The sequence below is a fragment of the Polyodon spathula genome, chromosome 15, assembly GCF_017654505.1.
Source record: "Polyodon spathula isolate WHYD16114869_AA chromosome 15, ASM1765450v1, whole genome shotgun sequence".
Lineage (NCBI taxonomy): Eukaryota > Metazoa > Chordata > Actinopteri > Acipenseriformes > Polyodontidae > Polyodon > Polyodon spathula.
In genome coordinates, this window is record NC_054548.1 from 8,377,617 (window position 1) to 8,399,680 (window position 22,064).

Consider the following 22,064-nt stretch of genomic DNA (forward strand, 5'->3'; position numbering starts at 1 on the left):
GCTTAGCGACTATGGTGTTTGTTTGGTTTTTTTGTAACTGATGTAGATTGCTGCATTTAAATGTCAGGTTCATGCATTAAGAAAGCAGTATCACTTATTTACTAATTTACAAAGAATGTAAATAATACCTTAAATTTAAAAGATTAGTCTGTCTTGCCAGAGGCTCCCAGGCAGCCATTTCTGGGTTTCTTTGTAACTAATAGAAGCTTCTTCCACAGCTAGCCAATCAGAAGTGTTAGGGGTGGGAAGTAAACACTTTGTAAAATGTTTGTGCTTTGATGCTAGACTTCCGCAATTCATTATTCAGAAAATTGCGTGGCTCATTAAAAAGCGAGAGGACCCAATAGAATTCACACATGGACCAGACTTAGATTACTTGCGATAGAAAAACATACAAAACAAAAATAAAGCCCTAGAAAACAGTGACTCGCACTAATCCTTATTTTCATGAAGGTCTGAAGTCCCGTGTCACACCACTGCTCATCTTAACACAACCCCTTGGCTCGTCCTCATCACAGGTAGAATGTAAGTCGATCAAAATGCCAATCCTCAGACAGCAATGGCAACAGCAGTAGCAGCTTGGTCAATATAAAATTTGACCAAAGCCAAATAAAGCTTATGGCTCTAAATGGAAGAAGGCTTCCTCACAGAAGTAGCACCATCAGGGACAATGTTATGTACTTTTTTTTTTTGAATAACAATACTCTAAAGGTGCAAGGGCAGAATGTTATTTTCATGAGAACAAATGTTGGTGGCTTTATCAGGCCCACAAATCTGCAGCTTAATTTCTCCACAATAACCACACAGGATGCATTGTTTTATTTCTCCGATTCAATGTTTTATACGATAGTGCTATCACTTTGTAAAACATTGGAGTTCTAAGAATCAAGATTCTTAGTTGTATAAAAACAATTTTAGTTATTTATTACATAAGCATATTGACTGAATTTAAAGTTTTAACAAAATTTTAATTATAGCAGTCACTATAGTTTTCATATACGATTCCCGGGCTTGATTTTCAAAGTTTGGAACCATTGAAATAAATTATTTTCCTGAATTAAATCCGTTTAGGGTAAAAACATGATATCAGTACTGTAGTATTGAATAGACTCGTGTTGTCTTGTAGTGAACGTTACTTGTCAAAACTTTGACTATTCAAAGTTTCAAAACGTTGCACATTACTTGGCACCGTAGAGCGGTTAATTTGACTTACTTTTTCGTTACTTCCTACACTTGGGAAAAAAAAACCAACGGTTCTAAGATGACGTCTTGCCATTCAACTAAAGAGCAAGCTGTGTAGTAGAGAGTCAGGACGAGTCTTATGCTGATGTCAGTATCTCCCATGCAAGCTACAGTATTATGAACTCATCATCCAATTGAGATTATTATTATTATGATGTTATTTTTTAAATAGCTGTCACCTTTCTACAAATAGTACAGTTACAATGGTCTTTTACAAAAAGTATTTTTTATTTAAAGTAAAGGGAAAAATAGAAAGGTTTCCATATACAGTGGAACTAGCTTGAGGTAAACAGCCACAACTACCCACTTAGCAACGACAAACTGTCTGCTGTGAAATTGAGTCCATTCTTGTCAGTTTTCATCTAAATACTTCAGTCCAGGATGATAAGCAAGATAAATTCTGTCCAAGTCGGGAGTACATGGTTGCTTGTCTTTGAGCTTTTGAGCATTTATGTTGCAAAGATGTCAGTCTAGCACAGTTCCAGATAGTCAGACTCTGTAAAACAAAAGAATATAAAAGATTAATAGCAAACAGTAACAGTTCAGCATGCCACTGTTAGTGTGGTGCAGTATTGAGGAACAGACAAATCTTACAGTTAAATGCTGTTTTTCAAGAACGCAACACTCTTTACATCCCTTTCTAGGAGCAAACAAATGAGAATGATGGATGAGATAGCCTTCACACAGGTTGGCACAAACAAATCAAACCCATTGCAATTAGAAGTCTGTAAGGCAGCAGAACTGTAGACTTAAAAAAGAAAATATCACAGTCTTCTTGATTAGATTTGCTCTGTATCATTTTCTGTTTCGGTCGAGTTTTAAAAACTCACAACTTTAAAAGCACCCCTGAGCTTTCAAATATTCTCTGCATGTACAGCCATTACACCTTGCAACACTTAACATATTAATTAAGATATGTAGCAGAAAGAAGAAGGTATAACCTAGCTTCAGCAGCACAAAGAGCTGCCTGTTTCTCAATAACACCATATCTGTGCAATGTGTGTTTTTTTAATTTTTCATACTTTGCTTATATTATATAACCAGCATTATAATAAGAAATTATGATATCATGTCTTCAAATAGCTTTAAAGTCTTACTGAACCTGCTATTGAGTTAATAACAAAACTATTAACTATTAACTATATTGTTGCTGCCTCTTGTGTGGTATCTATCACTATAATATCTTATTCAACATAACTGTGATTGTTTTGATATTTTTATTCACACATTCTTGGTCACTGTGGAAGGGCAGGAGCCTTGTGCATGAAGAGTAGGTTGTGTGTATATATGTTGATGTGTTGTGTAAAATGTGTGTAATTATTGGAAAAAAATAATGAATTACCTGATGCTCCTGGGACAGCCTGCCTGCTGTGGTTGATTCCTAGCTGTGGAATCTAATCAGCAGGTAGGTGTTCCAGTGGGGCATCAGGTATAAAATGTTTGCTTTATACACCTCAGAGCTGCTGCAAAAACAGGCTGATGATCGTCCATGCTACTCGGACAAATTAGGCAAAAAATCTTGCTAAAAGGCTCCGATCGTCATGAGGGCAAACCGAGATCAGAACCTCCAGAAGAAAACGAAACCACCGACGACCGAGCGTGTATCCGGAGTCGAGGTTTGTTTACTATTGAGGAATACAGATTGCTTCAGGGATTGATCCCTCCCTAAAGTATAGTGAGGTGTATAAGCAGGACCTCCATTTATTAGGAGTAGCGCCACCGTTTTCACTTGACGCCGGATCAGACAGTCTACACAGGGGTCACCAGGTGTTGTTCACATGAACCCCATCAGGATGTAAAGGACTGATTGGGTGAGGACCATTATAATCTTTTACATTGTTGTTCGTTAAAGGTCAGTGGGCACTGATTGGCCGAGCCTCACAACTTATAACTTTGTGCTTCTGTGTCTGAGGATAAAAGAGGGTAAAAGAGGATAAAAGAGGAATCAGGACAATTTGGGGCTGCCAAAACATTCAAGTGGCTCTGACAGGCATTCTATTGGGGCAGCTGACATCAGGATGTGAAGGATTTCTGCAGGCGCTGTGATGAGTGTGTCGCAAGGAAGGGACCTCTGGGCTGGTCACATGCCCCCACTGCAGCAGTTTTCAGCTGGAAAGCCCATAGGATGGTTCAGGGTCGATATCCTAAGTCCCTTTCCACAGTCTGATCAGGGGAACCGCTTCACTGTGGTAGCTATAGACTACCTCACATAGTGGCCAGATGCGTATGCAAGCCCGGTACTGCTGGAAGGCTTTTTCTGCTGTTTTGGAGTACCACAGGAGCTGTACTCATGCCAGAGGTGCAAATTTGAGTCCCAGGTCTTTGCAGAGATGTGCTATCACCTCAGGATACATAAGAACCACACCAGTCTGCTGCACCCCCAGAGCAATGGACTGGTGGAGCAGTTTAATAGTTGACAAAGTGAGGGCGCGGCCCTCAGGCTCACCTTTTCCCGGGACTTTCACATTCAGCCTGCCGGGATGAGTCACGCTGACAGTCAGTAGCTGTTAGCGGTTGGGGGCACCCCAGCGGCTGTCACTTTTCATCGGCCACAACACCACAGACGTCCACCTTGCCACCTCCGGGACTTTGCTTGTCTCCTTGAAGATGAGGAGAACTAAGGGGAGGTGCTATGTAGCTGCGGGTGCAGGCAGACCATGGCTTTATTGCACGCTGGAATTGTTTCAGCTGTGCACTTGGACTATGCCAGCCTGTTAACTTGCGGGACTTAATTGCTTGCACCGTGCAGCAGGATCGTGGCGCTGGATCAGACAGTCTACTTGGGTCACCAGGTGCTGTTCACATGAACCCCATGCGGCTGTACAGGACTCAGATTGGGTGAGGATTGTAATAATCTTTTATACTGTTGTTTGTTAAAGCTCAGAGGCCGCTGATTTTCTGAGCCTCGCATAACTTGTAACTTTGTGTTTCTGTGTCGGTCTGAAGGAGGATAAAAGAGGGTATATCAGGTGTGTGTGTGGGTGGATATAACATATCTGAGGAAATGCTCTTTAATTCAAGAGCTATGCCAACGAATATATAGGTTCAGAACCGTTTTAGCGAGCTGATCAAGTGTAAGTGGGTGGCACAGTTGATATTAATTTTATAATTCAATTGACTCTAAACCAGCTCAGGTCGGAGTTTTAAGTGTAAACACACTAGAATGTGTTGAATCATCCCAGCCTTAATTAGAAACATTTGTTTTTTATTGTGATCTTTTACTGTTTAGATCATTAAAACAGACCAACGTAAGTACTATGATTTTTTAAAATAACGCACAGTAACGTTATTATAGATCTAATGTGTATACCTCATTATTGAGCACTTTATCTAAGAAAGAAATCAACAAAAATTAACAAAAATGCTAATGTTAAACACACTACATTATAGTTTGTAGAACTCCTATATCAGCCACATTGAAGAAACTGGGAGGGAAAAGTCAATATGGAAATTCAGCCTACTATAAATAATGGCTGAAGCAAATAAACATTGAGACATTTGTTATTTTACTGCTGAAGATATCAGCTCTATATGTATTATTTAATTCCAATGTTTTATTTTAATGTGTGGCTCAAAGAATATATATTTCAGGATGGGTGCTCCATCCAACCTTGGAAAAGTATGTAGAATGGAAAGAAGCTTGAACAGTGGAAGAGCATAGTAAACCTGCCCATGGACAAAATGGAGCTGCTTTTTAACAACACAAAAACAAGCACCACAATAAATACTGCTGTTGTTTCCTGAAACAAAATCACTTCCTTGCTCTAGGGTTCAAGTTCACTCCATGTGACCTACAATTCAGGAAATGAGCAGGTACCAGCAGTGGAAGCAGCAGTAAATATATATATATATATATATATATATATATATATATATATATATATATATATATATATATATATATATATATATATTTAAAAATCAAATTTTGTACATGAATATATAGAATTAAAACACACACACACACACACACACACACACACACACACACACACACAAACACAAGCAAAGAATTGATTGATGATTTTCATTATGACGAAACAACGAAATGGGGCATATGACAAGGTTGCTACTGCTAATAAAGCAGCCACAAAATTGCTTTGGTTTCCTTAAACCATATTTCTCTGTGCATTTGTTGAAGGTAATAGTTCCCATTCTTAGTGTTTTTTAGATGCATTGGTAAAAGGGAACAACACCAGTCCTACCTTTGTTTTGGTTGCTGTGGTTTAGAGCTGTTTTGTCCAAGGGATAAAGCAAGGGAGCCATGGTGCTTGGGACTGCTCTTCTGTACGTGTCAATGAGTTTATCCAAGGTCTCAAAGAGCTGAGGCGTCACTGCTGGCTCTGCCTACAATACGTTAAGAATAACATTTTAATTAGAGACAGATGATTGGTCATTCATAAACCAAGAATGACAAATCTTGATGAAAAAAAAAATTATAGTATTAAGAAGAAAGCATAGAAAATATTATTTATGAAGTACAACACTATCTCCACCAGTCCGTCCTGTAGCCGTCGAGTGTAATCAGGACCAGGGGTTCAGCAGGCGTGTCAGCCAAACACAATCTCCGTGAGTGTGCTGAGCACACACCCCAGCATGAGCAGGGCAGGGGTGCATGAGACCGATACATGGGTTCCTTGCGAGCAGTACAAACATCAAAGTGCTGGCAGTAGTCCTCAACATCCCTCCAGCACTGTCCCTAATAGAAACCCTACCGGTGCCATCTCAGGGTTTTGGTGACTTCAAAGTGACCTGGTGTTCCATGATGAGCTTTGAGCACCTCCAGCCATAGCGCTTGGGGGACCAGCATCTGCCACCTCATCTCTCCTCTTGCCGGCTCCTTCAATGCCACTGGAGCACACCATTTTTCATGACCAGGCCCATCCAGTGCACCCACAGCCTTAGTGTTGCAGCCAATTGTTGAGGCACCTCCTCCCAAGATGTCCCCTGCTGGTCCTCCAGCAACGGCAGGACAGGTTGGAGGTCTGGGTCCTCCTCTTGAAACCGGCACCACTCTGGCCCCCCCACTGGCACCAGCTCCCGGAAGTCCCGGAAATCACCTGAGTCCTGCCCTCTCTCTCTGCGTCCTCTTCGACCCCAGCCAGCGTGAGCTCCGCCTCCTGAGTCCCCCTCTTGTTGCAGTGTGTGCAACCGTCCTTGGCACAGGTTCGGCGGGAAAGGGGCACCCGCATTTGCATACCACTCACTTGCTCTTTGTTGGATTGAGAAATTAAACACCTACAGCTGCTTGATCCAGCTCTGGAAGCCCACAGAGGTAGTGATGGAAGTGGATGACCGGAAAGATCACCGCCAGCAGCTCCCGTCCCAAGCATCTCCTGAGCTGGGCAGATTTGCAACAGTGTGGCTCCAATCTCCTTGTCACTGGCATCGGTGTCTAGCAGGAATGACAGGCTGGGGAATGGAGGTGAAAACTGGCAACTGGATTAGGGCCTCCCAGAGGGTATCAAAGGCCGGCCATCATTTCTCTGTCCAGACAAACAGCATTCTGGGGTTGCAAGTGCATCTCAAGGATTGATGAGCCCGCACAGACTGTCAACTTGCACTACCCCCCCACCTCCACCCTCACCCGCTAGCTAGTGGTGTGGCACAGTAAAACATTACGTCATGTATTACAGGAACATAAAGGACAAACAAACAGGACAATATATAGTAGACCCTATAGATGTGACATGACCATTTGAAAATTATTTGTATAAATATCAGATAGCTTAACTTGTGCTTTTAAAGTGAAGTCACATTAAGATTTATAGCAGAGGTACGCTTTAAAAAAAAAAAAAAAAAAAAAAAAAAAAAAACAAGAAAACGAAATAAACTGTAAACAAAATGACAAAAAATAACAAACAAAGAAAAAAAGAAAACCAACTGAAAACATGTATACCATGGTAAACTGAATACATAGAAAAGCCACGCTGTGTAATTATCGATATTTAACTATACACTGTGCAATACACAATATTGTATAGGTTGCATTGGGCACCATTTTCAAAACGTTTATACTTTTTTCATATAATAGTACTGTATAACAATTTGTTTTTAATTATTACTAGGTGATTATTTAAATTAATTAAATAACATTTAGTATGCGTCTAAAACACCCTTTTCTAGCGATTAAAAAAAGAATGCGCGAAAGGGTTAAAATCTAACTGTTGGTCATTGTAATACATAACGCTATTAGATTAATTCTATCTTGTACACGGGGTCATCAAATTATCATGAAAAGACCGCTTAAAGTCTGCTAATGTGTTTTCCTCGTTTCAGCCTCCAAATACAGATTTATAAAGATTTCTGTTCAATTTGGTTACGTGTGTACATTTATTATTTTGTAATATATTTTAATCCATCGAGTTAATGTTATAAACTATCTGATTCAAATTGTAAAAATTGGCCACTGCTATAATATTGCCGTCCTTAATAAACTTAATTTGCTGCTATATGTGTCTTACCTTTACTGCCCACTTTCCAGAGGTCTGGATAATCCGGTAGGTATAGACAAAGGTGTCTCTTCTGTGAATGAAGCAGTTGAAGATTAACGTCTTTTTTATTTTTTTTAATGAGAACTATCCACTTAATACACACATCCCAGGCATGTCCCATCTATTCTATACATACATTTAATCCCATCTGACCATAATATGAATTATAATTAACAAAGGCTTCTGATTTTAGCAAAACCCCGTTGGCTGGATATGAAACGTGTAATATTATTATTATTATTATTATTATTATTATTATTATTATTATTATTATTATTATTATTATATTATTATTGCTCTTTTTTAAATTTGATCCTAATCCTAATAAATAATAGCAATTTATACATAATAATTAGATCTATGTACATAAACAATTAAATAAAGCAGGTATAGCTGTGTGAAAGTGCATTATTTGTTTAAAAGAAAAAAAAAAAATCCAGTCCAAACAAACATTAGCCTACATAAAAAAAAAAAAAAAAAAAAAAACACATTAACAACAAACTTTATTTAACAACATCCATGAACCTAACCCGAGCAAAGGCGTTTAAGGGGTTATGTTTTAATTTAATAGGTGGAAACTATCCCACTATAACGCTGCATTACGTCAATGTTATAATGTTCATTTTTCCTATCAAGTTCAGATACTGCATGCATCGTTACTGTGACAGTAACTGTGGCAGCATTTCCAGAGGATTTAGTTAAATAAAGGGGAGTTGTGAAAGTGCATCTTTTTCCATTTTCATTTCCTATCGAATTGTCTTTGACCTTCTGATTCCCTATGGTTGGATTTGAAGTTCTAATAGGGGATAGGATTTGGGATTTTGATAAAATTTAATTTCCTCACTTGCCTTCAGCAACCTTTAGTTCAATTTCCATTCCCCGAAGACATTCTACATTATAGAGCTGAATAAAATCATTTATTCATAGAAAAGGAGCCCCGATTTCATCAGAATATTCCGCTTTTTTACACAAGGTCAGCGTGGTGGATGATATATTGAAATGCCTTTGGTTTGTGTAATCAGATCCGAAGACCAGTATTGTAATCGGTAAACAATGAAGCGTTATAGTAAAGTAATCCGTGTCAAAACCCGATATGTCTGAACTGTAACTTTATGAGTTCTACATATTATTAAACGCATTTTATTATATATACACATGGCAACCCCAAACTCTAATCTGAATGCGAAGCTAATCTGAAAACCATTGAAGTTAAACAAAAAAGTCGCAATTTACACAGACACACACACACATTAGCGGTAGGTTACATTTATTTTGCCGTACGAGCAAAACCAGTCAAAAAACAGCATTAGAGCTCCTCGAGTCTCAAGAGAAATTGAAAACTAGCAAACTACCAATTGACCAGAGTACCAGAGCTGATCATTTTTTAAACACGGAAAATATGTGGTAAAAGAAACAAAAACAACAACAACAGAAATTTCGCGTGTTCTTTATAATGTAGGAGCACCGGTTACTAAATACATTAGGATTTCTTAATGAAGCTGTTCCACCGTCCTTTTTTATCATAGGAAAATCAATGATTGTCTTGCCCTGTTTAACAGTTTGATATTTTTTTGCACTGATTTAAACTTTTAATTTTTATCTTGTTCTATTTGGGCAATAATATAGCATATAATATACACATTCGATTCACAACAAAACATATTTAACTACATTTGTATACCTATTATATTAAGCAAATGGGAAAATAACTTCTGCTTTCCCATTGGGATTAGGATTTGTTCATTTGAAACTGTTCACTTACCGAACACAGAGACAAAAAGATCCTGGTACGGTTTCGCTGTCTCTAACTAAAAAGCTCCCTTCGGTTCCATATTTTTCCAGTAATCTCTCCGTTTCGTCTTTGTTTATTTTTCCATAGTATATTGAAGTAAACATGATTTGAACAAAGTACTATATATATATATATATATATATATATATATATATATATATATATATATATATATATATATATATATATTTTGAGTTTGAGGGGAAGTGTGCGTTGACAGAAATTAAGAGCTCTGGTGAATGTATGTGATCGTCTGTGTCAATAGTTTGCTTCAGCTGAACTTCCTGAGGCACGCAGTAGGTTTGCTATAGATGAAAGTGCAAGGCAGGAAAACGTTGTGTTTAGTTTTTGTCACTTTTCTCAGCTTGCTATTTGCATATCTTTTCCAAAATTTCACACCAATTGCTTTGCACGCAACTTGCTATACCGACCGCCGTATATATATATAGTTTCACATCTCTGTTTCTAACATTCTCTGTGCCATAGCTCACATAGTGTAGTTCAACAACACATTCCCTCCAAATGATTGAAGATAAATATTATTTTATAATTGATTTTTTCTGTATATAAATAACCAACTCACTCAAATGTATCCTTTTGTTTGTGTTTTTTTTTATTTATTTTTTTTGCGGAGAATAATTTCAAAATAGGTAAAAAGCAAAACAATGACAAAGCAAGGTGCAATGATATTATTTAGTGAACAGGGCTTTCAAGAAAATATGATTAACTTTCCAGAGAAGAAAGTCATCTCTGTTTTTTTTTTTTATGCCACCCAGACTGTAGTGTCAAGATCTATGTTATCAGTTCTACTTTATTAAGTCTGTATGCATTGTGTTATTGCTCACACCTGTGCAGTCCAGTACACTGGGTACAGTCAAGAAAGTGCCACCAGAGCTTCTGCTCACAGCTCTTCACACTTTCAAAAGTGAGCTTTGTATAAAGAATCATTGGGCTTTCTTTTAAACTCCTATTTTGTTTGTGCTGAACCACAGAGGAGCCTATAATCTTATATACCAGCTTCCAAATAGAACAGGCATAGTGCTCATTGAACGTGACCTATTCAACTCAAAGGGCAATACTTTTCTGCCAATATCAGGTCCATTAAATGTATGATATCAGAGAGTAATAGGCATTTGACTACTGACTGCCAGACTGACTATTGGTCAGTTCTGTGAATAATAGCATACTTCTTTTCATCCTGTGACACTATATAAACCAATATGATTCACTATGTAACACAATGTTTGTTCCTGGGTAGTAAGTGTTATTTCCTAATTGCTTATGCCTCAAAAGTATAGAAAATGGCTATTATTCCTCATAAACTTTGCTTTTGTGACCAGGACAGTGATATTTTGAAATGTTTTTTCGTTCACATAAAGTCAGAAAAAAACAACATATGAATCCAAATTAACATGTATTTATAATAAAGTAATACAAAAATGATTACAAAAGATTTAGAAGTGAGTAGTTTTTCGGGATTTACCATTGCTGTAAATCAACTTTCACGAATCAGCCCCCAAATGTAGTCTTCCATCATGTTCTCGTTATACTGTCCTTGGTAGCGGCGTTCAAAGTCCAGTATATCCTGGTGGAAGCGCTCGCCTTGCTCCTCCAAGTACGCTCCCATGTTCTCCTTGAATTTATCAAGATGAGCATCAAGGATATGGACTTTGAGGGACATCTTGCAGCCCATTGTGCCATAGTTCTTCACCAGAGTCTCAACCAGCTCCACATAGTTTTCGGCCTTGTGATTGCCCAGGAAGCCCCGAACCACTGCGACAAAGCTGTTCCAAGCCGCTTTCTCCTTACTAGTGAGCTTCTTGGGGAATTCATTGCACTCCAGGATCTTCTTTATCTGTGGTCCGACGAAGACACCGGCTTTGACCTTTGCCTCAGACAGCTTAGGGAAGAAGTCTTGAAGGTACTTGAAGACTGCTGACTCCTGATGTAGAGCTCTGACATATTGTTTCATAAGGTCCAATTTGATGTGCAGTGGTGGCATCAGCACCTTCCGGGGTTCCACCAGTGGCTCTCATTTGACGTTGTTCCTCCCCACAGAGAACTCGGTCCTCTGTGGCCAATCACGCCTGTGGTAGTGCGCCTTGGTGTCCCTGCTGTCAAAGGCAAAGATAGCAGGGAAACTTGGTAAAACCGCCTTGGAGACCCATCAGGAATGCCATCATTGCAGCCTCTTGATGCCATCTCAGAAAAATGCAGATATGTATCCACTTAGGCAGCTGGAACTAAACTGAACTGATGGGCTTAAGGCCCCTGTATTTATACTACTATTTATATTACTGGAAAGTTCTACAAAGTTCTAGAAGTTACTCCAAGTTTACTCAGCACTGAATCTATCTGGAAGGTTCTGGAAAATAGGTCAATTTCAAAATATCACTGTCCTGGTCACAAAAGCAAAGTTTGTGGGGAATAATAGCCATTTTCTATACTTTTGAGGCATAAGCAATTAGGAAATAACACTTACTTCCCAGGAACCAAAAAAAAAAAAAAAAAAAATTGTTACACGGTGCTGTGAGTTGATATCTAAGAGTTTAATAAAACCCTATTTTGTTCTATAAATAAGAAAGCAAGAAGGACCCAAATGGTTAAATAAGAACATAGTGTCCTTTTAATACTCAATAAAAAAAAAAAAAGTTACAAAACTTAATGATGTATAGGGTGGCCCCAAGGTTAATTTAAGAGGCCCTGCTTAATTACAATAGCTATATATAGGTCTGTAAAAACATCAATTTGCAAATGCTTAGTAGATCTGGAAACAGCATTACTTGTAACATATATTGTAGAATCAACTGTTCTCTAAATAATGCTCTCCAACGTTTGCATTTTGCTCTGTTATTTACTCTAACATACTATTTCATCACATATTCTAGATAGAATATTTAATATGGCTTATATCTTCAAGAGTTGTGTCTCCTCATTTTGTGCAGTGGTGGTTGTATTTTATTACCTAAAACATGATGGTCTGCTTACTATCCACTAACAACAATAATATATCCCTCAGGCACTACCTACAGGACAGCTGGCAACACTTAAGTAAAATGTTGATATGTGAGCTAGCAATTGTTTTTAATTTCAACTTCAATAATACAAGTATACAATTACCAGTATTAGCATAAAAACATTCTCAATATGTACCCCTTTGATGATACTGTACATTTGATAGTTGCATTCAATCATGGTGGCCCATGTATATCATCAACTGTGATGTCATTTCACACAGTTGTAGGGCAAAGACACCTCCATGTCGTCAGAATACAAATAAGTGACTTCAAAACAAAAAAGAAACTTATGTTTGAGGCAAAAGTATGCACACTTTATTTTGACGTAATTTTACGCTTTGAAAGAGCCTAGTTATTTATTGAAGGGTATTTTCTAATACAAGATAGCAGCCAAGCATGAAAGGTTACCGAAGTTTGGATAAATCAAGGTTTCACTGAACCATGGTAAAACCGGGGGAAGTGTTACGTGTGTCGGTCATCACTGAATAATACTGAGGAAGACACAAAGCATTGGGTGTTGACACGCCACACAGGCAGAGATTTAATAACACAGGTGCTTCCACTAGGGTGCCAACAATGGTAGCCCTCAGATTTAATAAAGAAAACAAACAAAATAAAGCTAAAAATTAAAGTTTGCCACACAAGGCGAGTGTTAGTCTCACTAAGAGAGCCGTCCAACTCCAGGAATCTACTACATTAAGAAAACCCATTCTGTGCACTGTTTGGGACCAACCTCCCCTAAACTAATCTACTGTTGTTGCTCCCGAAGTCCCAACATCCTCCTAGCGACACCAGCCTCTTTCTGATGGGTTGACCGTTGAAGGGTTCCATAGTAGTTAAACCTTGGTGCAGATACTCGCCTCATCAATACCAATAAGCATCTGTATAGCAATGGCCGCGTAGTAGCCTCGAGCTGAGACATATTAGCTTTTTGAGCTCCGCGCAGCCTCCCCAGACAATCAGCTCAACACAGGGCGAGCCTAAATGCTCAATTGGTTGTCCAGTAACGCGTCTCCTGAAAACCGCAGACATATAAGCATATGAGTATACAGTCCTTTTAATCTTTGTTAGATTAGAAAATACATTTACTAACTTCAGTGATAAAGCAGCATCTATCCCGGCCCTTCATTTGTCTGGCTTCACATAATCTATGGGGTGTTGAAAATGTTTTCTTTCTGTGTACCAAATATATTAAGTTTTCCCAATGTGTAAGGCAAGCTGTACAGTAATGTTTCATGTTGTATCAGACACAAACTACAGACAGACTTTGAATAATTGTTTTCTGTGAAGGGTGCCTACTGTATATTGCAAAACTATAGTGTAACCAATATCTTTCTTGCAAGTCCCTGATCATTTTTTTGTAGCTTGTCAGACTTTTGTTTTTACTTGATTCACTGGAGATTCACTCATAGTGCAACTGCTATTAAAAACTTCTCATGCTGTATGGTGCAGTCAGGTGGGATCCAAATACGTACTACACAATATTCACAGTATCTGCTACACAATATACACAATACCTGCTACCCAATATACGCAATACCTGCTACCCAATATGCACCATGGTTAGAAAAAGCCTTGATTATTATATCTTATACAAAGTACGTTACCCATCTGACTGAAATAGTTATATCAACAGGGTGCGTAATTCATAGCTTCCTAGCTTTTTACCTTTCAAAGTGTTATATTGCAAACGAAAATGTGCATTTGCACTGGTTTGAAATAGGGCCCATGGAATTTGCATATATTATTTTTAACTTCTATATGTGTGTTTACTTGTATAGTAAAGCTATAAACCAATGAGAAACAGCGTTTTTTTTTTTTTTCTAATATGTTTTCATGAGCATCCTGGTGGGGGAATTAAACAATCATATTAGTTATCTCATTTTAAAACTTGGGTTAAAATAGCAACTTGGTACAGGTTTGAAATGAAACATTTATGTTAACTAATGTATTATTATTCTTTTTAAGATTGTCTTTGTATATCACTTTCTGTTTCAGTCAGCACATCCTGGTGACTGAAAAATCTGAAGTTTGAAGCACCCCTGTGGTCTCAAAGCAGCTTTTTAGTGACAAAAGTGGAGCCGTTAACCTTTCTTAAAGAAGTTTGAGAGCCATTTTAACTTAGCTTTAAAAAGTCACCAGGTTGTGATGACTGAAACCGAAAATGATATGTAATGCCATTCTAAACAAGGAGACAAATACATTAGTTAAGATAACTGTGATATTTTAGATCTGTACCCAGACATTAAAAAGAAATAGAAACTCATTTGCGGTTTAAATTAGTGCTGTGCTCTCTTATTGGTCTCTGTAAAGTATGTCACTTTGCATCCCACCTAGATGATTGTGTAGCCCAAAACTCAAAACAACCACAAAAGCGGTTGCTTGAAGCTATGCTACATATCTTTATTGTTGAGAGCTTTTGGGAGGTTATTGTCTGTGGTTGAAAGCAGCATTATATAGATATATACTGTATATAAACCCACCCCCACCGAAAACTTAAGATGCTCAGCACAAACTGTGATTATTATTATTTTTTGTTTATCACCACAACAATAAAAACATTTATATGTTTAAATGGAAGTAGTTTTTGTTCTCTAGAGGAAGTGTAATTGTTGGGGGATTTTTATCAAAGCTAAAGCGTCTATCGTGCTTATAACCACAAATGTAAGGGCTGACTAGAAGTGTTTTTTTTTTTTTTTTTTTTTAAATAGAAAAGTGTTTCTTAAATCAGGCTGATTTAACAAGGGAAATATAAATGTTCTTCATAGTATTCACTATAGATGGGTGATTATACACATGTGTTCTTTAGAAGAGTGCCAAGTTTCCCAAAAAATACATTTTTGGTGCAACTATTGGATCTATTTCAGAGTAGCTGATCTAAGTATTGCCACATTTTAGTGCAATATTATTCCTCCTTGTCTTCGCTTCATGGTTTTTTTTTTTCTTTTTTATCACTTTCTCAGCATCACAAAATACAATAAAAAATATGCTTAGATATTTCAGCATTAGAGATGGTTAGGGCATTGGCTGCTAAGATTTGCCACGATTTAGATAATTAAAATACCTGTATAAAATGATCAGATTGGTTCCCATTCTTTGTCAAATCAGTGTATACAGTGAAGAATATGTTCATATCAGCAGGATGTGGGTAATGCTGCAAACCCCTTACTTATCTTTAGTTCTTTGGCACGTTCTCTTATAGATCAAGCTGATCATGTGTAGTTTCCATGGGGTCTCATACATTCATCTAAACAGGGGCAGATTTAAATACTGCCTGTTTAAACCATTGCAATAGGATCCCTCCCAGGTGTTTTACATATGTTTCAATACAAAAGTACCCTAGAAAAGGGTCATTGGTACATAAAAGGATCCTATTTTAACCACAATTTGAGTCAATTGAATAAACCTCTTGGGATTTTTGCTAAGACTGAATATATGGTTTGAATGATGTATTTGGAGAACACTTAAAAAGTACTGTTTCATATGTACTCATATTATTTAATTATTTGGGACTCCATAAAGGCAATGTGCCTACATGACATACTGTGACTTAAATGGGTGAATGGGTGAGTATGGTTACAACCTTCATGTTTTTGTACTTGTCTCACACGTTTTAGTTGATGGATAATGTAAGAGGATTTGTTTGCTCCCATATGTCTTTGGTATTTTCTCAGTGACCCCAGTAGATGATCATTCCACTCTAGTGTTCAACAACACACCAATTAGCCTTTCTTGTAGTACTATATTGCAAGGAGACCACTTTATAATTCCTCACAAAAGGCTTAACTAATGCTCTGCAGGGTAATCAAAGAAAAATACTTTCCTGTGTATTGCTGGTCGGTTATTGTCAGTGTCATCCAACTTCTGTTAGCTCTCATGCCCTAAATACACAAATAAACTGGTAATGAACTGAGTGTTTATACTTAAACCACAAGAGGGCGTTTGTCCTTCAGATGCACTTCACATGTTATTTCACAATACTTTTAATGGTGTGGTTTTTTTTTTATTGTACAGTAATACACTGGTATCATGAGAGGAACCCAATTTTCCTCTTAGATCAGTCAGCAAACACAGTATTGCTGCTCTGGTGCAACAGTGCACAACTAGGCAATTACAGGTTCAGATCCTGTTGGATGAATTTGTGAATGTTATTTATTTATTTATTTATTTTTAAAGTCACAATTGCTTTAATTAGGTATGATTTTAATCTATTTTTGTAAATTAGCCGCACATATACTCTTTCTGCAACACATACTCACTAAGAATGCTATACTCACTAAGAATTCGGCTTCAGTAAGTTAACTACCGATCAAGTGCACGTTCACTTTATTTATGTTTAGCAAGTATACATCAGTCAAAAGTTATCGAGTTCAGGTTTGTCAATGTTGACGTTAAAAAACGTAGATTCGGAGGTCATATCTCGCTTTGAATAATTAATTAGTCTTAAACTGCCGTGTCTAGAACTTCACTATGGTAACCACGACAAATGATTTCCTCGCGATACATGGGCTGTAACCCGATAACCAAATACAAAACGAGAGTTGAGTGCAAAGTGAACCGCGTTGGTTTGAATGCTTGAAGAATCTTATTTGAACAAAACACAGGTAGGCAAAAAGAATATACGTTCAATTATCCTTATCTAGAGTTAGAAGCAAGAGTTACAGTTTCAGAACCCCCTTTCGACTGGGCTGGGCATTGACAGCATGACCACGGTGGTGTTTGTTTGCATTCATTGTGTACTGTCTCTAGTCTAAGCTAGGCCTTGCGCAGTACTGGCTTGTCTGAAACTTTCTTTGTGGGAATATTTTAAATGCTGTCTAATCCACGTCAAATGTGTGCATGTTGGGGCTGGTCCTAGTTAAACATTGGTGTGAACGTTTTCATTTTAAAAGTAGTGTCCCTATAAAAAAGTAAAAACAACAACAAAAAGAAACACCACACTCTATAATAACAGTGACTTGACACAGCAGCAGTGTTGTTTGTGTATTTGTGTTCGTTTATTGTTCATGTAAAGAATCAGGAAACATACCGGTACATCTTATTTGAATTGAAAATAGGTGCTCCCTTAAACTTAAAGTAAACTGGTGATAATACGCCCAAACTGAACTGTTTGTTGACTTTAGTGACAGGAATAGAATATCGGAAATCGCAATGAACAAACATGCAGTGTTTACCTGCTGGTGTAGTGCCTGTGCCATGCAAGTGTTAACGTAAAAACAGTTTAACAGTGATTAACACAAGTATCTGTCTAAACCATATCCTGCTTTACAGTGGACACATGCACACCATGTAATTTGTCTTGCAGTGCTTACCTATCCAGAAATTACAATACAGGTCCTCCTATTTCCACACAAATGCATATGGATGCCTTTTTTCTAACATCACTGTTTTGTTTATGTATGTATTTGTGTAGATAGATAGATAACTTGCCCAATAAATACAAAAAATGATTATCTGAAAACTGAATTCTTTTTTCAGATTTACAATGTGTATTGTGGTAAAACTAAAGCTTTTTCTAATTGTATTTGTTGTTTTATCTGTTCAACAGGGCAAAATGTATTTAAAAGGCTGAAGTCGTTTTCAGATTGCCAGCGGAATATTGTATCTATATGTTCCTTTCTTTTGAGATCTTCAGTTACAGTAAATGAAGTTAAAGATGCCTGCGGCACCTGTTCTTCAACCTGTCCTGAAAATGAAAGTTGATGAACTCTTTCTAAACTGGTTGAGTGAAACAGCCACCCAGTTGATGCTCAAGGATTACCTCAAACGGATCAAGAATGGAGAGAGGTTTGAATGTGGTGAAGGGGATTTGAAAGACAACAGGCCTCTAGTTTATAGTGAAAATAAGAACAATTTCAGATCGAAGCAGAAGGTGACTGATAAAGCCGTCTCTTCTTTAAGTGCTCCTTCCAGTCCTCCCTCCCCCATTACTACAGCACTACCATCTGGTAACACTGGCAGTCCGAGGGTGGGTCAGAATAGAACAGTACGACGATCAATAGGTTCTAAACTGGTAAGGATATTTTATATATATATATGTATATATATAATATATATATATATATATATATATATATATATATATATACATGTTATTTTTGATTTTTTTAATTGTGTACCTTATTTATAAGAGGCTTGTGTGTGTGTTTGTGGTCAATCCAAGCCAAGGTCAGATGCAGTTCTCAAAATTAACACCAGCCATGCTGCAATTACCGAGGATGCCCTTCTCATTTGCCACAAAGCCCATCAAAATGTATGTCTATTCACAACAATTGCGGACACAGTGCCCTTTCCCCTACAGCAACTACAGACACCTGTACACACTAAATTAGGAAGTGTTTGGATTCAAACAATAACATGATTACGTGATTTGCATGGTTAAGTCTCATCAGTCGCAGTCACATTTTTTTAGGGCAGTAGTATAGAAATGCTTAAGATAGTACTTACAGGTGGTTTTCATTCATTCATGTTAAAAAAATTATCCCCTTATTTTATTTAACTATTCTAGTTTTCATTTTGTCTGTCTTATGATAAAAATAAGTTTATTTGTTCAGCACTATCTCCTAGCTTTAAACATTAATTTGTCTAAAGTCTTGCTTGATCCTTGTGTTTTTATCAGGATGGGAACAAATAGAAACTTGCTTGGTACATTGATGGAAAGAGGGCTTATAAGATGGAACATGTTCCAACACCTGGCGGCCAAAAATGAAATATTTACTATGAAAGTTGTTTCACCTTTAAGAAACTGTCGTGTATAATTGCAGAAACTATTTCTTCCATTTGTGCAGTTCTGCTCATTTTAAGGACATTTTTCCTACTTTGCATACATTATTTTTTATATTGACATCTTTTAAACAACTTCAGTCTTCAGTAAGTAGAAACAAAAAAATGCACATGTGTTCTTACATAGGATTCAATACACATGGGGGGAATAAGAATGTGGCAATGTGCAAGTTAATTTCTGCATGGTAATTCCTTTAAAGCTGAAAATAAATTGATAGTAAATATTGAATTGTTGGTCAGATTTATTGTGATCTTTACTCCAAAGAGCAATTTGTGCCATCTTTTGTGAAAGGAATATAATATTGGTAATATTGCAAAACTACTAACCGACAACTCAGAAAGCTACTACAGTTCACAAAAAATTGTGAAAATAGCAGTCAAATAAGAAACAGAAAACAAAATCTCCAATTCAGAAATCCACATCGACTATATGGTTTCTCACCTGTTACCAGTATCACTAGCAACAGTGCTGTTGATTTCTGTTTAAAAATGTTTTGTTTTTTTTATAATGGAATAGCTACTTGACCTGTACATTCTGTGACTTCTGTACACTGAAATGAAAAATTGCATTTAACTTTTTCATTACCAGTTAATTTGTTTCTATGGTTTAAAACTTACAGTACTGTATGCACCACTGTTTCAGATTGTGTATTGTGTTGAATTTTCAAATATTGGAGGGTGTGAAGACATTAGTGCTGAATTCTCTCCACACTATTTCTGAAAGTGTTTAGTTGATCTAAATACTGTACATTTGCTTGTTTCTTCTTGTGTACTGACATACTCTGAGGTAACCCTCTTGAAAATGCCTTGTGAAGGTTTCAAGTATGACTCCCTGTGAGAGCAGCTTGAATGAGTTTGCAAACACACCACTGCTGCACTTAAAACTACTGATCTCTCGTAAACCATTTCAGCTGGAAACTTCATATTTTCAGTGTTCAGCTCCTTGGGCAAGATCTAACAATAAAACAAAACAAACTACTGCAAGTTTGAGCCAATGGGTGTGTTTGGTCACAGGTTAGGGTGAACCCAGTTAGGACGGTCGATCGTGTAACCAGGAACAGAACTTTTTTTTTTTTTTTTTTTTTTTATTTAAGGCCTTCAATTAAACTCCAATGCATGCACATCTCTAGTATTTCTGCCTGTAAAAAATGACGACATAAAATGGCACCAATTTGGACTAATTCAGCGAAATAGCTGGATTGTTATCTAAAGCTGTTTAAGGCAAATATTACATAAGGCAATGTCATAATTTTAAATGTGATGGCAGTGACTGGGGCTGGCAGCTGTATGCACAAACACTAGCCTTATATTTACTTTCTGAAAATCAGTAAAGTTTGTCGAGGAGGCTCTGCTAGTCAGACAGCTAAAATGTTTTTGCTGTGCAGTTTTGTCTCTATATATTGACATTATGCTGGAGATGGATCAGCTTTTTGACACCGCCATCTAAACATTTCTAATTGAAACCTTTTTAGCTTGCCGTGTTACTTTTAATAACAAAATAATCATATTTAAATTTGCATTTTCTCTAAATGTTTTTTTTTTTCTTGGTAGCTTACAAATGTATAATCTACAGTAGACTGTTCTTTGAAACCCAGGATTACCAAAAGGTGTATATTTGTACATGCTGTATTTTTGTTTTCTTTGTGCCTTTTCTCTACTTTTACAGCCATTTAAAGTTACTGTTAAATAAAAAAGCAACATTTTCAGAAGTCTGACTTTCTTACATTTTTAGGTTTTAATTGTGGGATAAATGTTTTAGTTATACATTTGTAATTATGCCCTATTTGAACTCGATGGGTATGTAATACCAAGTTAATATTCACGGTTGCTTGCAAGGGCTGAGGCTGGGAGTGTTAGGAGATGGGACAAATAGGATAGGACAGGCCCTCACTCTTGGAGGACTGGAGAAGCGTTCTCAGTCGGTCTGGGAGACTCGGTCTACCCATGAGGGAAGAGGCATGCTCGAGTACGGTTGGAGAACTGGAAAATACACAGGATAGGAAAGAGTCCCCTTTGTTCTGCGTTGGGGTTGGAAAGGCTCTCGAGTATGGTTGGAGAACCTGGAAAAGAAAAAGGGTAGTCAGGTGCCTGTCACCAGGAGTCGCCCTCGTGGTAGAGGTGAAGCTCGGCTTCTAAGGCCGGGTACGGAGAGGTACCCGCAGGGACCTGGGAAAAGGGAAATGTTTAGAAGGCCGGAGCGAGTTGAAGAACTGAGCCCGGGCAGAGTAAGAGTAGGATTAGGATAGAGCCAGCAGGCGAGGCAAAGCGCATGAGCTGCGAAAGAACAGTTGTGGCCGGGGGTCCCCTTTGACTCCACAGGAGAACCTGAGATGCATCGACAAAGGGCAGTGAGTCCAGCCCCAAGGCCAGGGAAGTGAGCCTCACTTCTCCCTAGTGGGGAACCCTGTGCAGGGCAATACGGAATAGAAAGGGAAGCTGAGGAGGAGAAACTAACGCAAGAGGAAGTCGTTCTCATTTTTATATTTTTATATATATATATATGATAGATAGATAGATAGATATACATACACACACACACACACACACAGAGAGATTGACAGACGGGACAGCGAAGAGGGGAGCCACAGCCCGCCCCCGGCCCGGAGGCTGACGTAGCATGCAGGGTGTGAGGCTATTGGAGAGCTGGCAAAGAGGGGGAGAGCTTAGAGGCGGAACAGGCGGAGCTGCGTCGACCCATAAATATTTTTTGCTGGTTTCCGCGACGACATGCGGCTA

General features: G+C 37.8%; 2 protein-coding genes across 2 annotated transcripts in view; one reads left to right on the forward strand and one right to left on the reverse strand.

The window, feature by feature from the left end:
- Positions 1-1,376: 1,376 nt before the first annotated feature.
- On the reverse strand, positions 1,377-9,632 carry LOC121327499 (SH2 domain-containing protein 1A-like). Its single transcript, XM_041271569.1, has 4 exons — positions 9,499-9,632; positions 7,707-7,767; positions 5,448-5,589; positions 1,377-1,738 (listed from the first exon to the last, which is right to left on the reverse strand). Exons 1-4 carry the CDS (start codon positions 9,630-9,632, stop codon positions 1,713-1,715), a joined length of 363 nt encoding a protein of 120 aa, XP_041127503.1. The 3' UTR covers positions 1,377-1,712.
- A 7,424-nt stretch (positions 9,633-17,056) lies between these two features.
- Positions 17,057-22,064, forward strand: part of LOC121328124 (serine/threonine-protein phosphatase 2A regulatory subunit B'' subunit beta-like) — a 34,015-nt gene continuing 29,007 nt past the window's right edge. Inside the window, exons 1-2 of the mRNA XM_041272626.1 lie at positions 17,057-17,149; positions 18,094-18,558. Of these exons, the coding sequence (XP_041128560.1) occupies positions 18,190-18,558 (369 nt within the window). The 5' untranslated portion in view covers positions 17,057-17,149; positions 18,094-18,189. The remainder of the gene's footprint in view (positions 17,150-18,093; positions 18,559-22,064) is intronic.